General features: G+C 39.0%; 1 protein-coding gene across 2 annotated transcripts in view; it reads right to left on the bottom strand.

Annotated features, from left to right (window-relative positions):
• FAM210A (family with sequence similarity 210 member A) overlaps nt 1-25,223 on the bottom strand; it is a 59,440-nt gene that overhangs the window by 24,402 nt on the left and 9,815 nt on the right. For both annotated transcript variants that reach the window (XM_053714887.1, XM_053714886.1), the window contains 2 exons: nt 21,841-22,263; nt 15,092-15,203 (listed from right to left, as the gene is read on the bottom strand). In XM_053714887.1, the coding sequence (XP_053570862.1) occupies nt 15,092-15,203; nt 21,841-22,256 (528 nt within the window). In that variant the 5' untranslated portion in view covers nt 22,257-22,263. The remainder of the gene's footprint in view (nt 1-15,091; nt 15,204-21,840; nt 22,264-25,223) is intronic.

The raw sequence follows: 25,223 nt of genomic DNA, 5'->3' as shown, positions 1-25,223 counted from the left end.
AGTTAGAAGCCGGTCTGTTCCTGAAATTACGAAAGGAACGAAAATTGGACTTATTCTTAGCCTTGAAAGGCCTATCCTGTGGGAGGGCATGGCCCTTCCCCCCAGTGATGTCTGAAATAATTTATTTCAATTCTGGCCCAAAAAGGGTCTTACCTTTGAAAGGGATACTAAGCAATTTTGTCTTGGAAGATACATCCGCCGACCAAGACTTTAGCCAGAGCGCTCTGCGCGCCACAATTGCAAACCCTGAATTTTTCGCCGCTAATCTCGCTAATTGCAAAGCGGCATCTAAAATAAAGGAATTAGCTAACTTAAGTGCATGAATTCTGTCCATGACTTCCTCATATGGAGTCTCTTTATTGAGTGACTTTTCTAGTTCATCGAACCAGAAACACGCCGCCGTGGTGACAGGAATAATGCACAAAATTGGTTGGAGGAGGTAACCTTGCTGAACAAAAATCTTTTTAAGCAAACCCTCCATTTTTTTATCCATAGGATCTTTGAAAGCACAATTGTCCTCAATGGGAATAGTCGTGCGTTTGGCTAGCGTAGAAACTGCACCCTCAACCTTAGGGACTGTTTGCCATGTGTCCTTCCTTGGGTCGACCATGGGGAACAATTTCTTAAATATAGGAGGTGGGACAAAAGGTATGCCTGGCTTCTCCCACTCCTTATTCACTATGTCCGCCACCCTTTTAGGTATCGGAAAGGCATCAGGGTGCACCGGGACCTCTAGGAATTTGTCCATCTTGCACAATTTTTCTGGAATGACCAAAGAGTCACAATCATCCAATGTAGTTAGTACCTCCTTAAGTAATGCGCGGAGATGCTCTAACTTAAATTTAAACATCACAACATCAGGTTCTGCCTGTAGAGAAATTCTTCCTGAATCAGAAAGTTCTCCCTCACTGCCACTTCTGACTGGTGTGAGGGTATGACAGATAAATTTTCGTCAGCGCCTTCTTGCTCCACTGTATTTAAAACTGAGCAATCACGCTTTCTTTGAAATGCTGGCATTTTGGATAAAATATTAGCTATGGAATTATCCATTACTGACGTTAATTGTTGCATAGTAACAAGCATTGGCGCGCTAGATGTACTAGGGGTCGCCTGCGCGGGCATAACTGGTATTGACACAGAAGGAGAGGATGACGAACTATCCCAACTACCTTCATTTGAGGAATCATCTTGGGCAACCTTATTAAATGTGACAGTACTGTCCTTACTTTGTCTGGACGCCATGGCACAATTATCACATACATTTGAAGGGGGGACCACCTTGGCCTCCATACATACAGAACATGTTCTATCTGAAGGTACAGACATGTTAGACAGGCTTAAACAGTCTAAAAATGCAAAAAAAAAACACGTTTTAAAACAAAACCGTTACTGTCTCTTTAAATGTTAAACAGAGCACACTTTTTTTCTTAATATGTGAAAAACTATGAAGGAAATATCCAATCTTTACCAAATTTTCACCACAGTGTCTTAATGCTTTAAAAGTATTGCACCCAAATTTTCAAGCTTTTAACCCCTTAAATGAGGAAACCGGAGCCGTTTAATCAATCAGCAATTTTAACCCCATTACAGTCCCAGTCACAGCGTTTGCTGCGACTTCACCTGTCCCTGGGGGTTATACGATACCAAATGAAGCCTTCCAGGAACGTTTTCAATGATCACCAGACCCTCTCACATGCAGCTGCATGCACTGCATCCAAAAGAAACTGCGCAATTATGGTGCGAAAATGAGGCTCTGCCTACTATAGTGAAAGGCCCTTCCTGACTGGGAAGGTGTCTAAACGACTGCCTGGCGCCTAAAAACGTTCCTAAACACTAAAAGTTTAGAAAATCACTTCAAACTGCATAAAAAACTTAAATAAAGCAATCGATTTAGCCCACAAGAGTGTCAACCAGTGTATAGCCCATAATAAGCCTTCATTCTGTTAAGAGTCTAAGAAAAAGGCTTACCGATCCCCAAGAGGGAAAATGACAGTCTTCTAGCATTACACAGTCTTGTTAGAAAATGGACAAGTCATACCTTGAGCAGAAAAGTCTGCAACCTGTTCCCCCCAACTGAAGTTCTCTGGACTCAACAGTCCTGTGTGGGAACAGCAATTGATTTTAGTTACTGCTGCTAAAATCATACTCCTCTTTTAAACAGAACTCTTCATCCCTTTCTGTTTTAGAGTAAATAGTACAAACCGGCACTATTTTAAAATAAACTCTTGATAGCAGAATAAAAAACTACAACTAAACACCAAATACTCTTCACCATCTCAATGGAGATGCTACTTGTTCAGAGCAGCAAAGAGAATGACTGGGGGGCGGAGCCTGAGGAGGGGCTATATGGGCAGCTTTTGCTGTGCTCTTTGCCATTTCCTGTTGGGGAAGAGAATATTCCCACAAGTAATGGATGACGCTGTGGACCGGACACACCAATGTTGGAGAAAGTAAATCTCAGCTCAGTAATGGAATGGGCTAATGTGGTCACAAATATACTTTACTTAGAGTAAATATAAAATATGTTATAATGGGGACGATAATTTTTTTTTTATTTTTAAACTGGAAAGTCATTCTGGGAACACCATTTTATTAAAAAGCTAGGTTTACTCTCTATGACCTCCATATTTAAGTGTTACATAACACTTATCAGATAAGAAACATAAAAAGGTAAGCTGTGTAGTTATCTCCCTTAAATTATGGCCAATTTGGGCTAGCTGTAAATCAGTTTGTCCTCTGCTCTAAACAATCATTATGTAGGAAGTAGCTGGTTTAGACAATTTACAGCATTCTGTGGGAATGTATATGGTCAAGTCATTTTTTTTTTTTATAAACTATGTATCACTAAATATTTTATATTACACTCTCAAAGTCCCTTTAACCAAAAAGTGCATATTTACCCTAAAAAACAAACAAAAAAACAAACAAACATGTATCTTGTCGATTTCTGGGGTTTTAGAAAGATCTATAAAATGATTACAGCTTGTGTTTACTGTGTCTATGCAACAATCATTAAAAGTCTAAAGTGAATTACTAAATTAATAAAACACACAAAGAATAAAAATGTATACAATTATCATTATAAAAGATTTATACTAAAAGTAACAACTATAATAGTATATAAACAAATAGTTGACAGTATCTTTGTACCACATGGCTTGCGCCATTATTACAGCAATTTCAATTTGCTGAAAAAATCATAAACGTTAAAAGGAACAGTAAACACCTTCGGCTAGATTATGAGTTTTGCATTAGCCTTACAAAGCAGCGTTGCGAGGTCCCAACGCTGCTTTTTTCCCCAACGCTGGTATTACGAGTCTTGCAGGTACAGGTGCACCGCTCACTTTTTTTCCGCAACTCTAACATACCGCAAATCCATTTACGTCAATTGTGTACCCCATATTTTCAATGGGACTTGCATAACGCCGGTATTACGAGTCTTGGAAAAAGTGAGCGGTAGACCCTCTTCTGTCAAGACTGGTACCGCATTTAAAAGCCAGTAGTTAAGAGTTTTATGGGCTAACGCTGTAACATAAAACTCATAACTAAAGTGCTAAAAAGTACACTAACACCCATAAACTACCTATAAACCCCTAAACCGAGGCCCCCCCCCCCCCCCAACATCGCAAACACTTTAAATAAAATGTGTAACCCCTAATTTGCCGACCGGACATCGTCACCACTTTAATAACTATATTAACCCCTAAACCGCCGCACTCACGCCTCGAAAAAATTAGTTAAATTTTATTAACCCCTAATCTGCCGTCCCTAACATTGCCGACACCTACCTACATTCATTAACCCCTAATCTGCCGTTCCCAACGTCGCTGCAACTGTGTTAAATGTATTAACCCCTAAATTTAAGTCTAACCCTAACCCCCCCTAACTTAAATATAATTTAAAATAATCTAAATAAAATAACTAACTAAATTATTCCTATTTAAAACTAAATAAATACTTATCTATAAAATAAACCCTAAGCTAGCTACAATATAACTAATAGTTACATTATATCTAGCTTAGGGTTTATTTTTATTTTACAGGCAACTTTGTATTTATTTTAACTAGTTATTAAATAGTTATTAACTATTTAATAGCTACCTAGCTAAAATAAAGACACATTTACCTGTAAAATAAAAATAAACCTAAGTTACAATTACACCTAACACTACACTATAATTAAATTAATCCCCTAAACTAACTACAATTAAATACAATTATCTAAATTACAAAAAAAACAAACACTAAATTACAGAAAATAATAAAATAATTACATTTTTTAAACTAATTACACCTAATCTAATCCCCCTGATAAAATAAAAAAGCCCCCCAAAATAATAAAAATCCCTACCCTATACTAAATTACAAATAGCCCTTAAAAAGGCCTTTTGCGGGGCATTGCCCCAAAGTAATCAGCTCTTTTACCTGTAAAAAATACAATACCCCCCCAACATTAAAACCCACCACCCACAAACCCAACCCTACTCTAAAACCCACCCAATACCCCCTTAATAAAACCTAACACTAATCCTTGCATCAGCCAATAGGATTTTTTCTACCTTAATTCCGATTGGCTGATAGAATTCTATCAGCCAATCGGAATTGAAGGGACGCCATCTTGGGTGATCTTCAAGGGGTTAGTGTTAGGTTTTTTTTAGGGGGTATTGGGTGGGTTTTAGACTATGGTTGGGTGTGTAGGTGGTGGGTTTTAATGTTGGGGGGGTATTGCATTTTTTTTTTTAACTGGTAAAAGAGCTGATTACTTTGGGGCAATGCCCCGCAAAAAGCCCTTTTAAGGGCTATTTGTAATTTAGTATAGGGTAGGGCTTTATTTTTATTTTGGGGGGGGGGCTTTTTTATTTTGTTAGGGGGATTAGATAAGGTGTAATTAGTTTAAAACAACTTTAATTATTTTATTATTTTCTGTAATTTAGTGTTTGTTTTTTTCGTAATTTAGATAATTGTATTTAATTGTAGTTAGTTTAGGGAATTAATTTAATTATAGTGTAGGTGTAATTGTAACTTAGGTTTATTTTTATTTTCCAGGTAAATTTGTCTTTATTTTAGCTAGGTAGCTATTAAATAGTTAATAACTATTTAATAACTATTGTACCTAGTTAAAATAAATACAAAGTTGCCTGTAAAATAAAAATAAACCCTAAACTAGCTACAGTGTAACTATTAGTTATATTGTAGCTAGCTTAGGGTTTATTTTATAGGTAAGTATTTAGTTTTAAATAGGAATAATTTAGTTAAGTTATTTTATTTAGATTATTTTACATTATATTTAAGTTAGGGGGGTGTTAAAGTTAGACTTAGGTTTAGGGGTTAACATATTTATTATAGTGGCGGCGACGTTGGCTGCGGCAGATTAGGGGTTAATAAATAAAATGTAGGGTTCGGCGATGTGGGGGGCAGCAGATTAGGGGTTCATAACTATAATGTAGGTGGCGGCGGTGTCCGGAGTGGCAGATTAGGGGTTAATAATATAAAGCAGGTGTCGGCGATGTCGGGGACAGCAGATTAGGGGTTAATAAGTGTAAGATTAGGGGTGTTTAGACTCGGGGTTCATGTTAGGGTGTTAGGTGTAGACATAAATTTTATTTCCCCATAGGAATCAATGGGGCTGCGTTAGGAGCTGAACGCTGATTTTTTTCAGGTGTTAGCTTTTTTTTCAGCCTAATCTGCCCTATTGATTCCTATGGGGAAATCGTGCACGAGCACGTTTAGCCAGCTCACCGCTAACGTAAGCAGCGCTGGTATTGAGGTGAGATGTGGAGCAAAATTTTGCTCTTCGCTCACTTTTCTGCGGCTAACGCCGGGTTTGTAAAAAACCCGTAATATCAGCGTTGTATGTAGGTGAGCTGAAACTGCTCGTTAGCCCCGCAAGCCTTACCGACAAAAACTCATAATCTAGCTTGTATTTATATTTTTTTCCTGAGTGAATGAAGTATTTATATATTTTTTTCTGGGTGAATAAACTTTTGTGAATGCATTAAAGTGATGGTAAAGTTGCTCCATATTAAAAGCTGTATTGACAACATCGTTATAAATAACTGAGTTTAATTCATAATTATTTTTAAATATTAATAAAGTTATTCGTTAATTAATACGAAAGTGGATACCCTCACAATGCTGAGAAAACTGTGTAGAGACACTGCCGCTCTGTGCCTATTAGTTCCTGAGTAGGACCCGGCTGACAGATATCCCCATAATATGCTGAAATGTCCCAAACAACGTAAGCTACCAAATATACCCCCTCACCTCCTTCCGTCCAGTCCTGGAGACGTGGGCGACCACACCTGGTCAAGACAACCTTAGTCCGGATAGCAGTCACCGTCTCGCTCCTCCGATGCTCCGGGCACCTCCGTCTGGCGTTCCTCTACAGTCCCTCCTCAGACGTAATTCGAGGGAGGGGGCTTGGTCAGCATGTGCGTCCCTTGCACACCGGCTTCCAATTGGAGAATTCAGTTGACTGACGGCTGTACGGTCCTGTCAGTTAAGCAAGTATGGGCTCCAGGGAACCAACAGGAGCAGTCTCTGTGACGCTGTGCTCATACATCCGATGGTCAAAAGTTCAAAACGAGCAAGTAAAGGATTAGATGGAGCACCAGCGTTTGCATAAAACCAAAAGCCTTTATTATTATTCATCCAATAAAATAATCTTGAAAACAACAGGATACAGGGTGGTATTCCCCTAACAGGAGTCAGCTCGTACAGCTGACATGTTTTGGCTTGTTGCCGTTATCAAAGCTGCCGATTTGCATGGAGCAAGCCCCGCCTTTAAAAACTGAGTGATTGACTCCTATAGGGCAATAACACAATACAAAATTTAACATGTTCATTGCTCATTAACCCTTATATGAATATATTTTACAAACGTGGTTCTGTCTAATCTAGTGTTTTATTCAAAGTATATCCTAAATCACCCCCCTTGAGGAAAAGGAGGACATATAAATATTTCTCTTGATTATAATAATGTTATCCACTTTGAAACCAACTAAGTATAAACCCATGAAAAGGTGTAATTCCTTATATTCATGTGGTTCATAAAATAAAAAGTGCTATTCTTCCTCCCGTCACAAATCTGCCTGCAGTAGCTACCTTGCGTGTAATGAGGCTGTGCAAAGGGTGTTAAAAATATATACTGCCTTGTGTTTGCAATACTTGGTATATTAAATGTAGCAATTATAATATGCTAATGAAATTGCTAACCGGAATATGCCTCTAAAATAAGGGCTTCATAAACAGTCTTAGGAGAAACTATTTCGTTATGACCTCATACTGGACTTGGAAAAATACTTATTTGTTGGTATAAATGATTTTATACCTTGCAGGTATAATCTTTCTATTTACAAATTTTGAGCCTGCATAAAGATACTTACAAATGCTAATTCACATACCTAGCCCTATACATACCAACGGATTATCTATAGAATCATTAGCCCAGAACTATAGATAATCTGATTATTTTATTGGATGAATAATAATAAAGGCTTTTGGTTTAATACAAACCCTGGTGCTCCATCTAATCCTTGCTCGTTATTAGTTAAATAAACCTTATATTTTATACCTTTTTTGTGTGATGTAGTTTTCAGCATCCAGTTGAAATCCTGGCCACTAGGCGACCACGAGTTTAACCTAACCGCCCCCTCTATCTAGAGTGCATGTGCACATCTTATTGTATCGGGAACAAGCCTGGTTGCTTACGTAGAGAGCGGGTGGGACCGCTCTCTTCATCAGAAACAGCAAGACTACGGAGGGCTGAGCAAGGTGCGGTGTATAATAAAATGAAAAAACAGTAAAAAAAAACAAAAAAAAACCTTTAAACAATTTTTTTTTGCCGTTAAAACTTAACGATTTAACTGATTGAAGGCTAGGCTACCTGCGTGAATGATCAGAGAGGTGCAACTTTACCATCACTTTAACACCTTTTTGCTGCAAATTGTTATATAGCGAACCACACACACACTTACTTTACTTGTGGAGCCAATAAGGAATTGTTACTGGATTATACACAGCTGGTCGCTGTCATTTCCTTCTTAATATGACGAGAGTCCACGGCTTTATTCCTTATTTGTGGGAATACAGAACCTGGCCACCAGGAGGAAGCAAAGACACCCCAGCCAAAGGCTTAAATACCTCCCCACTTCCCTCATATCCCAGTCATTCTTTGCCTTTCGTCACAGGAGGTTGGCAGAGAAGTGTCAGAAGATACGGAGTAGTTCCTTATGAAGGGAATCTACCCTTTGAAATGTGACTTGAGTTTTAAAGTGAAGGTAAAGTTTTCTTAACTAGCAATTGTATTTATGTTCCTTTTACTAAGTCAAATACAGTCGCTAGTTTTTTTTTTTTAAATGTATTTATTTAGGTATATTTTTATCTTTATTTTTCATACCGTTCCCAGCAGAATCTCCTCCCATCCTCCATTTCATGGATTATGATACTGGAACGTATATAGCGGTCCCACCCGCTCTATATGTGTCTAGTAAGCTCGTGCACATCGAGCATGGAGTAACTGCGCATGAGCATAATTTTTGGACATGCAGATAATGCGATCGTTTTGAACTTACCAAAATAACAGAAGAAGGTGATGTAGGTAATCGGAGCGAGACAAATGTTTACGATTTGTTGCAGTCTGAGTTCCTCAGCAGCTCCTACTATAACTACAACCGAAAGTTTATACTGCGCATGCGCGAAACGAGGATGCGCGCACTTGGAAATTGAGGAGAAAATGTGCATCTAGACCACTATGTTGATGACTAAATTTGACGGCCGCCTAACGGCCAGAGAATCAATTGGATGTCTCAAGCACGTGATCGTTATTTACAAAAAAAAAAAAAGGGTACGGGTTGTTTTTCGGAAAGCCGATTACATATCAATAAAATTAGCTATCTCAGGTAATATATGTTTTTGCAAATATTGATGAATGAAACATATTTATTTGCCTTCATATCTATAATTGTTTGTAATAGAGCCTTTGACTTTACCTTCACTTTAAGTAGTCTTGTCAGCCTCTCAGTGAGAGCATTGACAAAAGTTAGGGTCTGGAGATGCAGCAAGAGTCTTTCTGCGAAACCATCCAGACTCGTATTAACAGCTCCTAAGCAAATCAGTGTTGACGCGTTTCACTGCCTTCTTTCATCACTCAAGTCCATGTCAGGAGCGATGCTACAAGATTGTCACACTTGAGAGGCTGTGTTTTTGTTCCACAACATAGATTCCGGTAAGATCGTTTAATTTTTTACAAATATGGTAACGCTAGAAGACAGGGTCACAGTGTGGCTCCTTTTATCTATATGGAATCAAGGGTTAATATCTCCTGAGGGGATATTATTGAACAGTGGGGATTAATCTAATACATTTTTATTTGATTTATACTGCGTTGTGCGAGATGTTTTCTAAGGCTCATAGGCTGAGGTTGGAACATACAGGTTACTTTCACTTTAGAGCTGCACAGCTTTACAAGCTTGGCGCGCTTTTCCTTAGCGGAGGCGATCCTAGGTTGCACTCCATGTGACCGGGTGTGGTCATTGTTTCACTTCCTACTCTCTGACCGTGCTGGTTATTGAAGAGAAGCGGTTTACTCTGTGTGCCTGGGTCATAGGAGGTGGTGAGTGCCCCAGTCATTGGGGGTATAAAAGGTGCCATTTTTATATTTTATATATTGTTCGTTAGTGTTATATTAGGACATAGCCCATAGCTATCGAGGACTCTGACGTTTTAGAGTGTACTTCCTCTATACCTAAGACTAATGCCTGTTTATATTGTGAGGAGGCCGAGGTAAACCCACCCTATCAATTATTTTCCACATGCCTAAAAAAAGTGATTATGCCACTGAGCCTTCCACCTCTGAGGGGTCCCCGTCCCGTGAGGTGCGCACTCTGCTTTCATCTCCTAATACACATGCAGTTTCCCATAGCACGCCTGATCCTCCATCTGGAGGAGGTCTTTTACCTCCGGACTTCACTGCGCAGTTAAAAACGGCGGTGTCTGTGGCCATTAGTGCTTTACCTAGCCCTGCTAAGCGAAAGCGAAAAGGTCAAGTATTTCTATCCTTCCCAAGGGACATCATCTAGTTTATTGGCTATAGGTTATCTGATGAAGTTCTTTCTGATACTTCAGAGTGTGAACTTTCTGGGTCTGAATCGGCTGCCTCTAAGCCTCCGATTGTGGAGAAACCAGATTTTAGATTTAGGATGGAGCACTTGCGCTTTCTTTTAAAAAGGAAGTTCTGGTTACCCTAGAGGTTCCAGAGGCCAAACTGCCTGAAGAACCTTTAATTCCTAAACTGGATAGAGTTTACGAAGACAGGGTTGTTCCTCAGACTTTCCCTGTTCTTGTAAAGATGGCAAACATTATTAAGAACGTATGGGAGAGGATTGTTTTTTTTTTCACCTCTTTGTCTGTCTTTAAGAAACTGTTCCTGGACTCTCATTTGGAGTTGTGGGGTTCCGTCCCTAAGGTGGATGGCGCTGTCTCCACACTTGCAAAATGCACTACTATCCCTCTGGAGGATAGTTTGTCGTTCAAAAAGCCCATGGATAAAAAGATGGAAACTCAGTTAAGAAAGATGTTTCAACATTCGGGATATTTATTTCAAATTTGCAGTTGCCGCGGTTGTGGGAGCGGCTACCTACTGGTGTGACTCATTGGAATTGATCAAGGTGGAAGGTCCCCTCAATATAATTCTTGATAGAATTAAGGCTTTAAGGGTTGCTAATTCTTTTATTTGCTATGCAAATTTGCAAATTATTCGTTTGAATGCTAAAAATGCTGGGTTTTCTGTTCAGGCCCGCCGGCTCTGTGGCTGAAGTCCTGGTCTACGAACTTGACTTCCAAGTCCAGACTCCTTAGCCTTTCATTCAAGGGTAATATTTTGTTTGGTCCAGGACTGGACTCCATTATTTCCACGGTTACAGAGGGCAAGGGTGCCTTCCTACCACAAGATAAAAAAGGAACAGATCTAAGGGACAATCTAATCATTTTCATTCCTTGTCGTTCAGATAAATCCCAGCGTCAGCAATCCTCCGCTAAGACCGAGCAACCTAAGACTTGGAAGCCGGCTCAGTCCTGGAATAAGTCCAAGCAGAGCAAGAAGCCCGCTAAGACCAAATCAGTATGAAGGGGCCGCCCCTGGTCCGTCTATGGATCAGGTAGGGGGCAAACTTTCGCTCTTCTCAGAAGCTTGGTTCAGGGATGTGCAGGATCCTTGGGTCCTGGAGGTCATTGCTCGGGTTATAGATTTGTTTTCAAGTCTCTTCCACCCAAGGGCAGATTCCTACTCTCAAATCTGTCATCAAAATCAGTTAAGGAGGGATCCCTCTCTGGGGTGCATTCGGGATCTGTCCTCCTTAGGAGTCATTGTCCCGGTTCCCATAGAGGAACGAGGCTTGGGATACTACTCAAACCTTCCGTGGTCCCAAAAAAGGAGGGAACTTTCCACCTGATTCTGGACCTAAAGTGCTTAAACAAGTTTCTGAACGTCCCCTCGTTCAAGATGGAGACGGTAAGGTCTATCCTTCCCTTAGTCCAGAAGGGAAAGTTCATGACCACTAATGATCTGAAGGACGCTTACCTTCATGTCCCAATCCACAGGGAACACTTTAAGTTCCTAAGGTTTGCCTTCCTGGACCAGCACTTTCATTTTATTGCTCTTCCGTTTGGCCTAGCTACTGCCCCAAGAATATTCACAAAGGTTCTGGGGGCTCTCTTAGCCATGGCCAGAACCCAGGGCATTGCAGTAGCACCTTACTTGGACGATATTCTGGTACAAGCACCATCCTTTCGTCTATCGAAAGAACATTCAGAATCTCCTCTCTCTTCTTCGATCCGATGAATAGAAGATAAACTTGGAAAAGAGTTCACTTATTCCAAGCGACAGGGTAGAATTCCTGAGCACTCGAATAGACTCTTTCAGATAGTTCTTTCAGACCAGAGACGCTGCAAGCTGGCTTCGGCATGTCTTACCCTCCAGATCTCCTCAAGGCTCTCTGTGGCGCAGTGTATGGAGGCGATTTGTCTCATGGTGTCCAGCATGGACATAATTCCCTTTGCCAGGTTCTGTCTCAGACCGTTACAGCTGTGCATCCTGAGACAGTGGAACGGCAATAATTCGGATCTGTCTCAACAGGTCTCTCTGAACAAACGGTCGAGAGAATCACTCTCTTGGTGGCTCTGTCAAGATCACCTGTCCCGAGGTACATCCTTTTAAAGACCATCCTCAGAGATTGTGACTACAGATGCAAGTCTCTCAGGATGGGGAGCAGTTTGGGGAGCCAAGAAGGCTCAGGGTCTTTGGTCTCGAGAGGAGAGCTCTCTTCCAATCAACATTCTGGAACTTTGAGCAATCTTCAATGCTCTGAAGGCTTGGCTCCATCTGGGTTTGTCCCAGTTTATCAGATTCCAATCAGACAATATAACCTGGGTGGCTTACATCAACCACCAGGGAGGAACAAGGATCTCCCTAGCAATGAGAGAGGTATCTCGTATTCTGTTCGCTGTCATCGATCCCCATTCCGGGTGTGGACAACTGGGAAGCAAATTTTCTCAGCAATCCTTTCATCCGGGGGAATGGTCTCTCCATAACTAGGTGTTTGCAGGGATATGCAACAGGTGGGGGACTCCCGAGATAGATATCATGGCGTCCCGTCTTAATACCAAGCTACCCAGGTATGGGTCGAGATCAAGGGATCCTTAGGCGGAGCTAGGAGGTATACCTTTTTCCGCCATTACCTCTCCTTCCTCAAGTAGTGGCCCGGATCAAACAGGAGCGGGCATCAGTGATACAGATTGCTCGATCGGGAACTGCTGGAACAAGGTCCTTTTGTTCATGAAAATCTAGATTCTCTTAAGGCTGACTGCGTGGAGATTGAACGCTTAGTCCTAGCCAAGAGAGGTTTCTCTGAGAGAGTTATTGATACTCTCATTCAAGCTCATAAGCCGGTTACTCGTCACATCTATTATAAGGTGTGGAAGACCTACTTATTCTGATGTGAAGAGTGTGGATTCCCCTGGCATAAGATCAGGGTTTCCAGGATTCTTTCTTTTCTCCAGGATGGTTTGGAGAAGGGCCTTTCTGCTAGCTCCCTTAAGGGACAGATTTCGGCCCTGTTTACTGCACAAGAGGCTCGCTGAGCTTGCAGATGTTCAGTCTTTAGTTCAGGCTCTGGTTAGAATCAGGCCAGTGCTTAGATCTAGCGCTCCTCCTTGGAGTTTAAATCTTGTTCTTAAAGTTTTGCAGAAGGCTCCGTTTGAGCCTATGCATGTAGTTAACATTAAATTACTGTCTTGGAAGGTTCTTTTTCTACTGGCTATTGCTTCAGCGTGCAGAGTCTCTGAAATGGCTGCCTTGCAATGTGAGCCTCCTTACCTAGTTTTTCATACTGATAAGGCTGTTCTTCATACTGGGTTAGGTTTTCTTCCTAAGGTCGTTTCAGATAACAACATCAATCAGGAGATTGTGGTTCCTTCCTTGTGTCCTAATCCTTCTTCTTCGAAGGAACGGTTACTTCATAATTTGGATGTGGTTCGGGCCTTGAAGTTCTATCTTCAGGCTACAAAGGAGTTTAGACAGACTTCTTTTTTGTTTGTTGTCTATCTGGGAAGCGTAGGGGGCAGAAGGTCTCATCCACTTCCTTATCTTTTTGGTTGAGGAGCATTATTTGCTCAGCTTATGAGACAGCGGGACATAACCCCCCTTTAGAGGACTATGGCTCATTCAACTAGAGCAGTGGCTTCCTCTTGGGTCTTCAAGAATGAGGCCTTTATTGATCAGATTTGTAGGGTGGCTACCTGGTCCTCCTTACATACCTTTTCTAAATTTTACAAGTTTTACGTTTTTGCTTCGGCTGAAGCAGCTTTTGGGAGAAAGGTGTAACAGGCTGTGGTGCCCTCAGACTAGGGTCTGCCTCCTTTTTTGCCCTCCCGTTCATGCAGTGTCCTCTGGAGCTTGGGTATATGTTTCCCACAAGTAAGGAATGAAGTTGTGGACTCTCCTCATATTAAAGAAGGAAAACATAAATTATGCTTACCAGATAATTTCCTTTCCTTCTGTATGAGGAGAGTCCACGGCCCTCATCTGTATTCTCTGTAGAGCGGACCTAAATTTTGTTTGTCCTTCTGGCACCATTTATACCCTGATATTTCTCTGACTGATCCTTGTTCCCTCGGCAGATGAGGGGAGTGGGGGAGGTATTTAAACCTTTGGCTGGGGTGCTTTTGCCTCCTCCTGGTGGCCAGGTTCTGTATTCCCACAAGTAAGGAATCAAGCCGTGGACTCTCCAAATACAGAAGGAAAGGAAATGATCTGGTAAGCATAATTTATGTTTTTCCATAGCAAAAGTTGCATTGTTTTGAGGTTTCTTATCTGATAATCTCTGCTGAGGATAACTTAGGATAGCCAAGTGCTTGGGTTAGGCTTGTGGAGCCTACCATGGGCACTTTTAGCCCTCAGAATTCTTCATTTTCAGTTATAGGGATTTAAAAAAAAAAAAAAAAAAGTCTGTTTTGTTGTTGTAATAAACACACATTAATCAGTGAATTATACTTTATAGAAATCATTACAATATGTATAATTGTAAAAGGATTTTTCCTTTTATTTACATATAACTAAATTTGTGAAGGGCCCATTATTTCCTGTCACAACCCCACAATGGGGCTGTGGTCTCTACAGGAAGGCAAAGGAGAAGCCTTTCATTTGAAGTGCCCTCAGTAGAGGACTCTGCTGCAAAAATCATGTGACAATAGAACTTAAGTTATGTACCAGCAGCTCTTTTATCTAGCTGCAGTGGCTACACTAAGAAGTAAGTTGTTTCCTATTTTTAGGTTTTCTTTGATTTAATTTTTTATTTTATTTTAAAAGGAGCACGGTTTCATACTCATTTAAATTAACCCCTTAAGGAATTTGCTCAATTGTTCCATGACAGAATAATTGTCATTGGTCATTAAGGGGTTAAATTAAAAAGGGAAAAATAAATACTGATAGTGTATTTAAGTGCACTCAGAGTAATATCCTGTGACTGAGCATGGAATTACTATCTGCGCTTAAATTTATATTTAAGGTTTTTATTAATCCATTGTCCATGATTACCTTGTACAATGCATAGGCTGTAAGTGCATTACCACTCTGGGAATTCTTCAGAATGTTCACTATCACTTCAGGCAAACCGATAAACTCCAGAAAAGGAACCACATTTACACCTCTGTAGAAAGGGGGACACATAAAAATGAAATATAATAAATATATAATTGTCAGGGCATGAAAATATAAAAAAAATCAGTAGAGAAAAAAGGAAAATTCATTTACTGTTAAAGAAAGGCATAAAAAAAAAAAAAAAAGAAAAAAAAAAGTGTATTACTCGTCTTCTGCAATTTATTACTAGTCTTTAGTAATTTAAAATTTTCCAACTCTTTACAAAGCTAATAAACATTTTACTAGGAGCAGGTTCAATACAACTTTTCACTGGTTCCTTAAATGTTGTCAAGTTGCACCCTCTGCTGGTCTTTTCAAATGATAGCACTTTACATTTCAATAACGCACTGCTGTGATAAGACTATTGGTACAAACTCTGTGCTGTTGAGGGTCTTAAAGTATTTAATCACAGTTCCATAAAAATCATCAATGAGGTTAAAATGCATTTTTTTGATGGTAAGTATTGATAAGGAGGATAAACTAATAGTGAATCTTTGTGTGTGCAGATTAGTGATAAAACTGTGTCTCAAATGCCCTAAGCTCCCCATCTTACTATACTAGCCCAAGAACTGATTTACTTCCAATATATGTGAGAAAGCTCCATAGCAAAAACAAATTAAATAGAAGGATGTGTCCCAGTTGATTGTTACTCAAGACTAAGATACAGCAGGGAAGCATATCTAAGATGGGCAGAAATCTATGCAATCCATGCAGTGTGTGTGTGTGTGTGTGTGTGTGTGTGTGTGTGTGTGTGTGTATGTGTATGTATCACACACACACACATATATAAATACACACAAAACCCAGAAGTTGACTGCACTTTCAAACTAGAGTTGTGTATGTGCTGAAAGAACTGGATATGATAAAGAAAATGCTCTGTGTTAGTGTATTCTATTAGTACTTGCATTTAACAGTCTTTTAAAACCCAAAACAAGGTGGTGGTGGTCACATATCAAAATACCACACTAGAAGAGAGGACAGCAGACAGGGTATACCCTGCAACCTTACTAAGATCTGGATCTGTGCCATTGGTTACTTGTAGGAAATATATTATTTGTGCATTTCATAGCCATACATTTAAATGCAGCATTGCAGCCTGTAAGGCATCTAAAATATTGAACCGTGGTCCACCTGTGTTAGGAAGTTGGTCTTCACTGATTTATTTAACCCCTTAGTGACCAGACCATTTTTAAATTTTCTTGCCGTTAAGGGCCATGGATGTTTTAACATTTTTGTGGTGTTTGCGTTTAGCTGTAATTTTCCTCTTAGTCATTTACTGTACCCACACATATTATATACTGCATTTCTCACCATTAAATGGACTTTCTAAAGATACCATTATTTTCATATCATATAATTTACTATAATTTTTTTTTTATAAAATATGAACAAAAATTGGAAAAAAAAAAAAACCCACACCCCCTTTTCTAACTTTGACCCCCAAAATCTGTTACACATTTACAACCACCAAAAAGAAATACCCAATGTTTACATGTTCTTTGTTTTTCTTGCAAGTTATAGGGCAATAAGTACAAGTAGCACTTTGCTATTTCCAAACCTATTTTTTTTTTTTCAAAATTAGCGAAAGTTACATTGGAACACTGATATCTGTCAGGAATTCCTGAATAACCCTTCACATGTATATAATTTTTTCATGCCATCCTATTACCGCCAAATGCGATCAATAAAATTATATATATATATATATATATATATATATATATATATATATATATATATATATATATATATATATATATATACACACACTTTTTTTTTTTTTTCACAAACTTTAGGTTTCTCACTGAAATTATTTACAAACAGCTTGTGCAATTATGTACAAATTGTTGTGAATGCTTCTCTGGGATCCCCTTTGTTCAGAAATAGACATATGACTTTGGCATTGCTTTTTCTTAATTAGAAGGCCGCTAAATACCGCTGCGCACCACACATGTATTATGCCCAGCAGTGAAGGGGTTAATTAGGTAGCTTGTAGGATTCATTTTAGCTTTAGTGTAGAGATCAGCCTCCCACCTGACACATCCCACCCCCTGATCCCTCCCTGACGCCTCTCAAACAGCTCTTCCCTCCCCCACCCCCCAAAGGTCACCCCCATCTGAAGTACAGGTAGAAAGTCTGCAAGTATAAAAATAAGTTTTTTTTTTTTAAAATAAAATAAAAAAAAACAAATTCTGCAGTGTAGGATACCCCCTTACCAATCAACCTCCCTGACCCCCCCCCCCCCCCCAAACAGCTCTCTAACCCTCCCCCGCTCTACCTATTTGCCACCATCTTTGGTACTGGCAGTACCCAATTTTCTCTAAATTATGGTATTTTCTTTTTTTAAAAAACAATAACACTTTTTTGGCTACTGCAGCTGCCCCCCCCCAGATTGCTTTATAAACATGGATCCCACATAGGATCCCCCTCTCCTCCTCCACACTCCTTGCCGTGATGTAGCGTGGCGTAACGGTCCCACCCGCTCCCACCCCTATTCAAGCCCCTCCACCCGCCTCCTCCAGCGATAGGCTGCCCGCCCACGCCACCAACGATCGGCACTATCGCTGGCCGATCCCGAGAGGGCCACAGAATGGCCCTCTCTGCATTGGTTGCTTAGAAAAGTGTATTGCACTATCACTTCCAGTGCTTGAAACTCCAGAGGATGTGCCAGGCACGTCCTTGGTTGTTAAGGGGTGAATATTAAAAAAGACAGGATAGATAATCCCTTTGTTAACCATTACCCAGTTTCAGATAACCAACACTGTTATTTAATATACTTTTTACCTCTGTGATTAACTTGTATCTAAGCATCTGCAGACTTCCCCCTTATTTTAGTTCTTTTGACAGACATTTTAGCCAATCAGTTCTGATTCCTAGGTAACTCCACGTGTGTGAGCACAATGTTATCTATATGGCACACGTGAACTAACACACTCTAGCTGTGAAAAACTGTCAAAATGCCCTGAGATAAGAGGCGGCCTTCAAGGGCTTAGAAAATAGAATACAAGCCTACCTAGGTTTAGCTTTAAACAAAGAATACAAAGAGAAAAAGCTAATTTGATGATAAAAGTAAAATTAGAAAGTTGTTTAAAATGGCATGCCCTATATGAATAATAAAAGTTTAATTTTGACTAGACTGTCCCTTTAAAGATGTTAAGTACATTATTTAAAATGTCTATAAAAAGGAACTTTAAAAATATCACAGAGTTACTAATCCAGCAACTAAATCACAATGTTATAGACAGCAAAATAAATCTCTAATTAGCCTGCTGGGATTTTTTTTTTTTTTTTTTTTTTTAACAGATCACAAAACCAATGTAGCAGTGGAAATTTACTGTTCTTTCTATATAGATGGCTTAAAAAAAAAATCAATAAAACCTAAATACCTAACTGCATAAGAAAAAACAACCCAACACATTCTGCTGTTTGTGTCTTAGTCATGATTTTTTAATAGCTTGGAACATATAATGTAAAAGGGTCTGCTATGTTTAGACTGACATTTGGGATCAGTAGCAGCTGGAAATGGCAATAAGACAGTTGGTTAGGAGGTAACTAAAACAAACACTTATTCTAGAATATAAACTGATGTCAAGAGCCTTCCAGCTGCAGGCTGGGTATGTGAGGGCAGCAGCTGACATGTGCATTTCTGATACAGGCCATTGTTATTTAAAACAGAAACAGATGTGCAAATAATAGGGGGAATTCTTCATCTGGATACAACTGAACAAAGTAGTAGAATGTCAACATCTTGTTTCTGTTTTTAAATGGGCTTAGAAAGCCAAAATATACATTTTAATTACGATGTAAATTTAAATGCTAAAAAATCTGTATGATAAAGGAAAAAGTAGTCAAAGCATTAAAGGAAACTTATTAGAATTTTATGTGAGTAAAATTAAGGGCTAGATTTATCAAAGCCATTCTCCTATAATTACGTCCAAAATAGTGCATACAAACTGATCGTCATATTCATCAAAGCCCTCTGCGCCTATAATTGCGCAAATCTGAAAGAAACTTCTTCGCACTCCGCTTGCATTCGCCTAGGCGCATGGGCGCGCTCCCGAGTGCAACAACATACATTAGTAATAGGCGTAATTTAACAGCCTGACCTACAAATACGCCCAGTTTCTTATTTATCATTGCTTGGCGCCGATAGGGAACTGAAATTTCGGCTTCAATTGCGTGTTGTATATTCCGCGATACAGACTGAGGCGAACATGCCTTTACATCTTGTGATGCAGTACTTTCTTCTTTTAACTAATTTTTCAAATTGCTCAGTGCCAAGAAGAGACGGTTATTGCCAGAAATTTGCCCTTCCACAGGCGCAGTTATTTTTATTTTTGTGATCTTAAATTATCAACATATGGCAAAAACAGCACAGAAACATTATATAATATAAATAGAAGCTAAATAGTTACCTAAAAACCTCTTTTTTAATAATCAAAACATGGCGGCGAAAATATTTATAGGGATGTACTGTGATAAATAGGGAGTAAATGCTTTTTCCGACAGGCGACATTTATCATTATGCCACAGCTCGCCTGCGCAAAGTTTTGCCTATTTTTTTGATGAATTCAGGCGCACATGTGCGCTTCTCCGGAGGTGAGCTGGGGCGCAGTTACAGGCGAAGCACATACAGAGTTCGCCTAGCCTTTGATAAATCTAGCCCTAAATATTAGCAACTTAGTTAATCAGTGCCAGGAAAATTAATAAAATGACACATTTAGGAAACTCCTGTTTTAATTAATATAATTTACATTGCAGCTTCAGTTATTTAAAAGCTCTAATCATTAGATAAATTGAAAGGATAGGATAGCAGTGTATACTTTGTCAGAATTAAATGGATACCTTTTGTGATTCAGACAGAGCATACAATTTTTTAAAAAATATTCCAATTCACTTCTATTATCAAATTTGTATCGTTCCCATGATATTTTGTGTTGCAGAGATACCTAGGTAGGGTCTGGAGCACTACATGGCAGGAAATAGTACTTACCTCTAGTGCTCTTGCAAAACTGCTGCCATATAATGCTCCGGAGAAGTGCACGCTCCTGAGCTTATGTTCCTGCTTTTTAATAAAAGATACAAAGAGATCAAAGAAAAAGTGATAATAGGAGTAAATTAGAAAGTTGTTTATAATTGTGTGCTCTACCTGAATCTTGAAGTAAAAAAAATCTGTGTTTCATATCCCTTGTCGTCTGTAAAATTAGGGCTTGTTGGCCACCTTACTAAACTGGCTTTTACTAAAACCCGGTATCATTTATAATATCGTGGTATAGTCACTGTGCATTGGGGATTACATTTTGTAGGTTAGTTATTTGGTCGACTTGCTAAAAAATTTTAATTTTTTTAAAGAGATATAAAACCCCAAAATTGATGCATACCTAGGTATCTCTTCAACTCAGATTATCATGGGAATGAAGCAAATTTTATAATAGTAGTAAATTGGAAAGTTTTTTTAAAAATGGTATGCTCTGTCGGAATCACAAAAGAAGATTTTTATGTTTCATGTCCCTTTAAGGGTCTTCTCTTTTTTTTGCATTGTCATTTTTTTCATATTTTTTTTTGTACCTCACTAAATTGAGATTCCATAGACACATTGGTTCAAGGAATGTCTGGATGGAACAGTGATGCGGTCATCAAAGGGTGTCACACATGATAAAAGGGATGTGAAGGTCAAAATTAAAGTTTCATGATTCAGGCAGAATCTAATTATCAGAGGGTTTTCAATCTACTTCTGGAATGAAAATGATTACGTTTTCTTGGAATCATTTGTTGAAAAGCATATCTGGTAGGCTCAGGAGCAGCAACTATGATTTATATATATATATATATATATATATATATATATATATATATATATATATATAAACAAAAGAAATGATGGGGTTTTACATACATATGAGTGGTAAGTCAAGGGTATCACAATGCAAATCAATAATATGAAATAAATAATATGGTAGGTTGGAGAAAGAGGTGCACAAACATCTTGGTATATTTGTGTGAAATAAATATATAGTTCAGGAGTGTTTGAGGTTTTAAAAACAGGGAATTCATAAAGACTGGGGTAATAAACCCATAAAATATGTGCAGCAGTGTCCCCAATCATTGTAGCATCCATTATTACCAAGGGCATAAAAAAACAAAAATATACAAATAAGATCCTTCCTGTATATGACCTTTGCTGAAGCATGAAAAGCAGCGAGGTATATTGAGAAAAAAAATATATATAGGAATTTAAAAGGGATAAAACATGGATGTTTTTTTAATAACTATAAAATTATAGTTACATTTCAGTGGTTTATTTCGATGTTGAAACTAGTTATTGGCCTTCAAAAGCCGCTATTTCATATAGTTTACAAACATCAAAATGAGTACAATGTAAATATATAAATAGAATTTCCATATTTTCAGAATATAGCATAAAAGTTTTCTATGGACAAATGCATTTTTAAACTATAAAAAAAATGTTTGGGATACATATGTTTTTCTTTTACTACTCATCTTTTTCTTATATTTTTAATGAAAATAAATTTAACCCATATAAACACTATTTAACCCTGGTAAAATGTTCAGATACTGCCAATTAAAAGTAGAAAACATATGTATTACAGATTTGTTAGTAGAAAAAAGCAATCAGAAACACTTACTTGATGGCAGCATAGTAAAAAGACCCAAACCAGATGCTGGACGTCACTAGATGAACTGGAATCAGAACTTTTCCATACTGTTTAAAAGTCTTTTTAAACCTTTGAAACAGGCCAATTGATTTGTCTTGCAGTGGATCAGCATCCACAGCATCTGGGGTTTCCACAGTACTTAGATGACTTTTGTCTTGACTCTGCTGTGCGTCCTCTTTTGGGGTTGGATTGTAAGGTGCCTTTTTTTCTTGTGAAATATCTTGTCCAGGGGGTGAATGAATCCAATGATTCCCTTGTCTCTGTAACACTACTGCCTGGCATCCATACCTTGGTGAGAAAGGATGCCATTTTATTGTCCTACTTTCACGTAAGGCAGAAGTTGCATTTGACCGCAGAACAAATGTTTTCAACAGGTACATTCTCATGATAAACCTAGGGATTAAAATTACAAAGAGAATGTAAGTGCTAAAGTCAGTTTCAGGGCCATCATCAGTACTATCATATTATACTGCAATTTATAAAAAAACATAATTTATGTAAGAACTTACCTGATAAATTCATTTCTTTCATATTAGCAAGAGTCCATGAGCTAGTGACGTATGGGATATACATTCCTACCAGGAGGGGCAAAGTTTCCCAAACCTCAAAATGCCTACAAATACACCCCTCACCACACCCACAATTCAGTTTAACGAATAGCCAAGAAGTGGGGTGATAAAAAAGTGCGAAAGCAAATAAAATAAGGAATTGGAATAATTGTGCTTTATACAAAATCATAACCACCACAAAAAAAGGGCGGGCCTCATGGACTCTTGCTAATATGAAAGAAATGAATTTATCAGGTAAGTTCTTACATAAATTATGTTTTCTTTCATGTAATTAGCAAGAGTCCATGAGCTAGTGACGTATGGGATAATGACTACCCAAGATGTGGATCTTTCCACACAAGAGTCACTAGAGAGGGAGGGATAAAATAAAGACAGCCAATTCCTGCTGAAAACAATCCACACCCAAAATAAAGTTTAACGAAAAACATAAGCAGAAGATTCAAACTGAAACCGCTGCCTGAAGTACTTTTCTACCAAAAACTGCTTCAGAAGAAGAAAATACATCAAAATGGTAGAATTTAGTAAAAGTATGCAAAGAGGACCAAGTTGCTGCTTTGCAAATCTGGTCAACCGAAGCTTCATTCCTAAATGCCCAGGAAGTAGAAACTGACCTAGTAGAATGAGCTGTAATTCTCTGAGGCGGAGTTTTACCCGACTCAACATAGGCAAGATGAATTAAAGATTTCAACCAAGATGCCAAAGAAATGGCAGAAGCTTTCTGGCCTTTTCTAGAACCGGAAAAGATAACAAATAGACTAGAAGTCTTACGGAAAGATTTCGTAGCTTCAACATAATATTTCAAAGCTCTAACAACATCCAAAGAATGCAACGATTTCTCCTTAGAATTCTTAGGATTAGGACATAATGAAGGAACCACAATTTCTCTACTAATGTTGTTGGAATTCACAACTTTAGGTAAAAATTCAAAAGAAGTTTGCAACACCGCCTTATCCTGATGAAAAATCAGAAAAGGAGACTCACAAGAAAGAGCAGATAATTCAGAAACTCTTCTGTCAGAAGAGATGGCCAAAAGGAACAAAACTTTCCAAGAAAGTAATTTAATGTCCAATGAATGCATAGGTTCAAACGGAGGAGCTTGAAGAGCTCCCAGAACCAAATTCAAACTCCAAGGAGGAGACATTGACTTAATGACAGGTTTTATACGAACCAAAGCTTGTACAAAACAATGAATATCAGGAAGAACAGCAATCTTTCTGTGAAAAAGAACAGAAAGAGCAGAGATTTGTCCTTTCAAAGAACTTGCGGACAAACCCTTATCTAGACCATCCTGAAGAAACTGTAAAATTCTCGGTATTCTAAAAGAATGCCAAGAAAAATGATGAGAAAGACACCAAGAAATATAAGTCTTCCAGACTCTATAATATATCTCTCGAGATACAGATTTACGAGCCTGTAACATAGTATTAATCACAGAGTCAGAGAAACCTCTTTGACCAAGAATCAAGCGTTCAATCTCCATACCTTTAAATTTAAGGATTTCAGATCCTGATGGAAAAAAGGACCTTGTGACAGAAGGTCTGGTCTTAACGGAAGAGTCCACGGTTGGCAAGAGGCCATCCGGACAAGATCCGCATACCAAAACCTGTGAGGCCATGCCGGAGCTACCAGCAGAACAAACGAGCATTCCTTCAGAATCTTGGAGATTACTCTTGGAAGAAGAACTAGAGGCGGAAAGATATAGGCAGGATGATACTTCCAAGGAAGTGATAATGCATCCACTGCCTCCGCCTGAGGATCCCGGGATCTGGACAGATACCTGGGAAGATTCTTGTTTAGATGGGACGCCATCAGATCTATTTCTGGAAGTTCCCACATTTGAACAATCTGAAGAAATACCTCTGGGTGAAGAGACCATTCGCCCGGATGCAACGTTTGGCGACTGAGATAATCCGCTTCCCAATTGTCTATACCTGGGATATGAACCTCAGAGATTAGACAGGAGCTGGATTCCGCCCAAACCAAAATTCGAGATACTTCTTTCATAGCCAGAGGACTGTGAGTCCCTCCTTGATGATTGATGTATGCCACAGTTGTGACATTGTCTGTCTGAAAACAAATGAACGATTCTCTCTTCAGAAGAGGCCAAAACTGAAGAGCTCTGAAAATTGCACGGAGTTCCAAAATATTGATCGGTAATCTCACCTCCTGAGATTCCCAAACTCCTTGTGCCGTCAGAGATCCCCACACAGCTCCCCAACCTGTGAGACTTGCATCTGTTGAAATTACAGTCCAGGTCGGAAGCACAAAAGAAGCCCCCTGAATTAAACCATGTTAGAGAGTGTCGAACAATCGGTTTTAAAGATATTGTCTGAGATATCTTCGTGTAATCCTTGCACCATTGCTTCAGCATACAGAGCTGAAGAGGTCGCATGTGAAAACGAGCAAAGGGGATCGCGTCCGATGCAGCAGTCATAAGACCTAGAATTTCCATGCATAAAGCTACCGAAGGGAATGATTGTGACTGAAGGTTTCGACAAGCTGCAATCAATTTTAGACGTCTCTTGTCTGTTAAAGACAGAGTCATGGACACTGAATCCATCTGGAAACCCAGAAAGGTTACCCTTGTCTGAGGAATCAAAGAACTTTTTGGTAAATTGATCCTCCAACCATGATCTTGAAGAAACAACACAAGTCGATTCGTATGAGATTCTGCTAAATGTAAAGACTGAGCAAGTACCAAGATATCGTCCAAATAAGGAAATACCACAATACCCTGTTCTCTGATTACAGACAGAAGGGCACCGAGAACTTTTGTAAAAATTC

Source organism: Bombina bombina, chromosome 5 (genome assembly GCF_027579735.1).
Source record: "Bombina bombina isolate aBomBom1 chromosome 5, aBomBom1.pri, whole genome shotgun sequence".
Taxonomy (NCBI): domain Eukaryota; kingdom Metazoa; phylum Chordata; class Amphibia; order Anura; family Bombinatoridae; genus Bombina; species Bombina bombina.
This window is presented reverse-complemented; position numbering and strand designations above follow the sequence as displayed.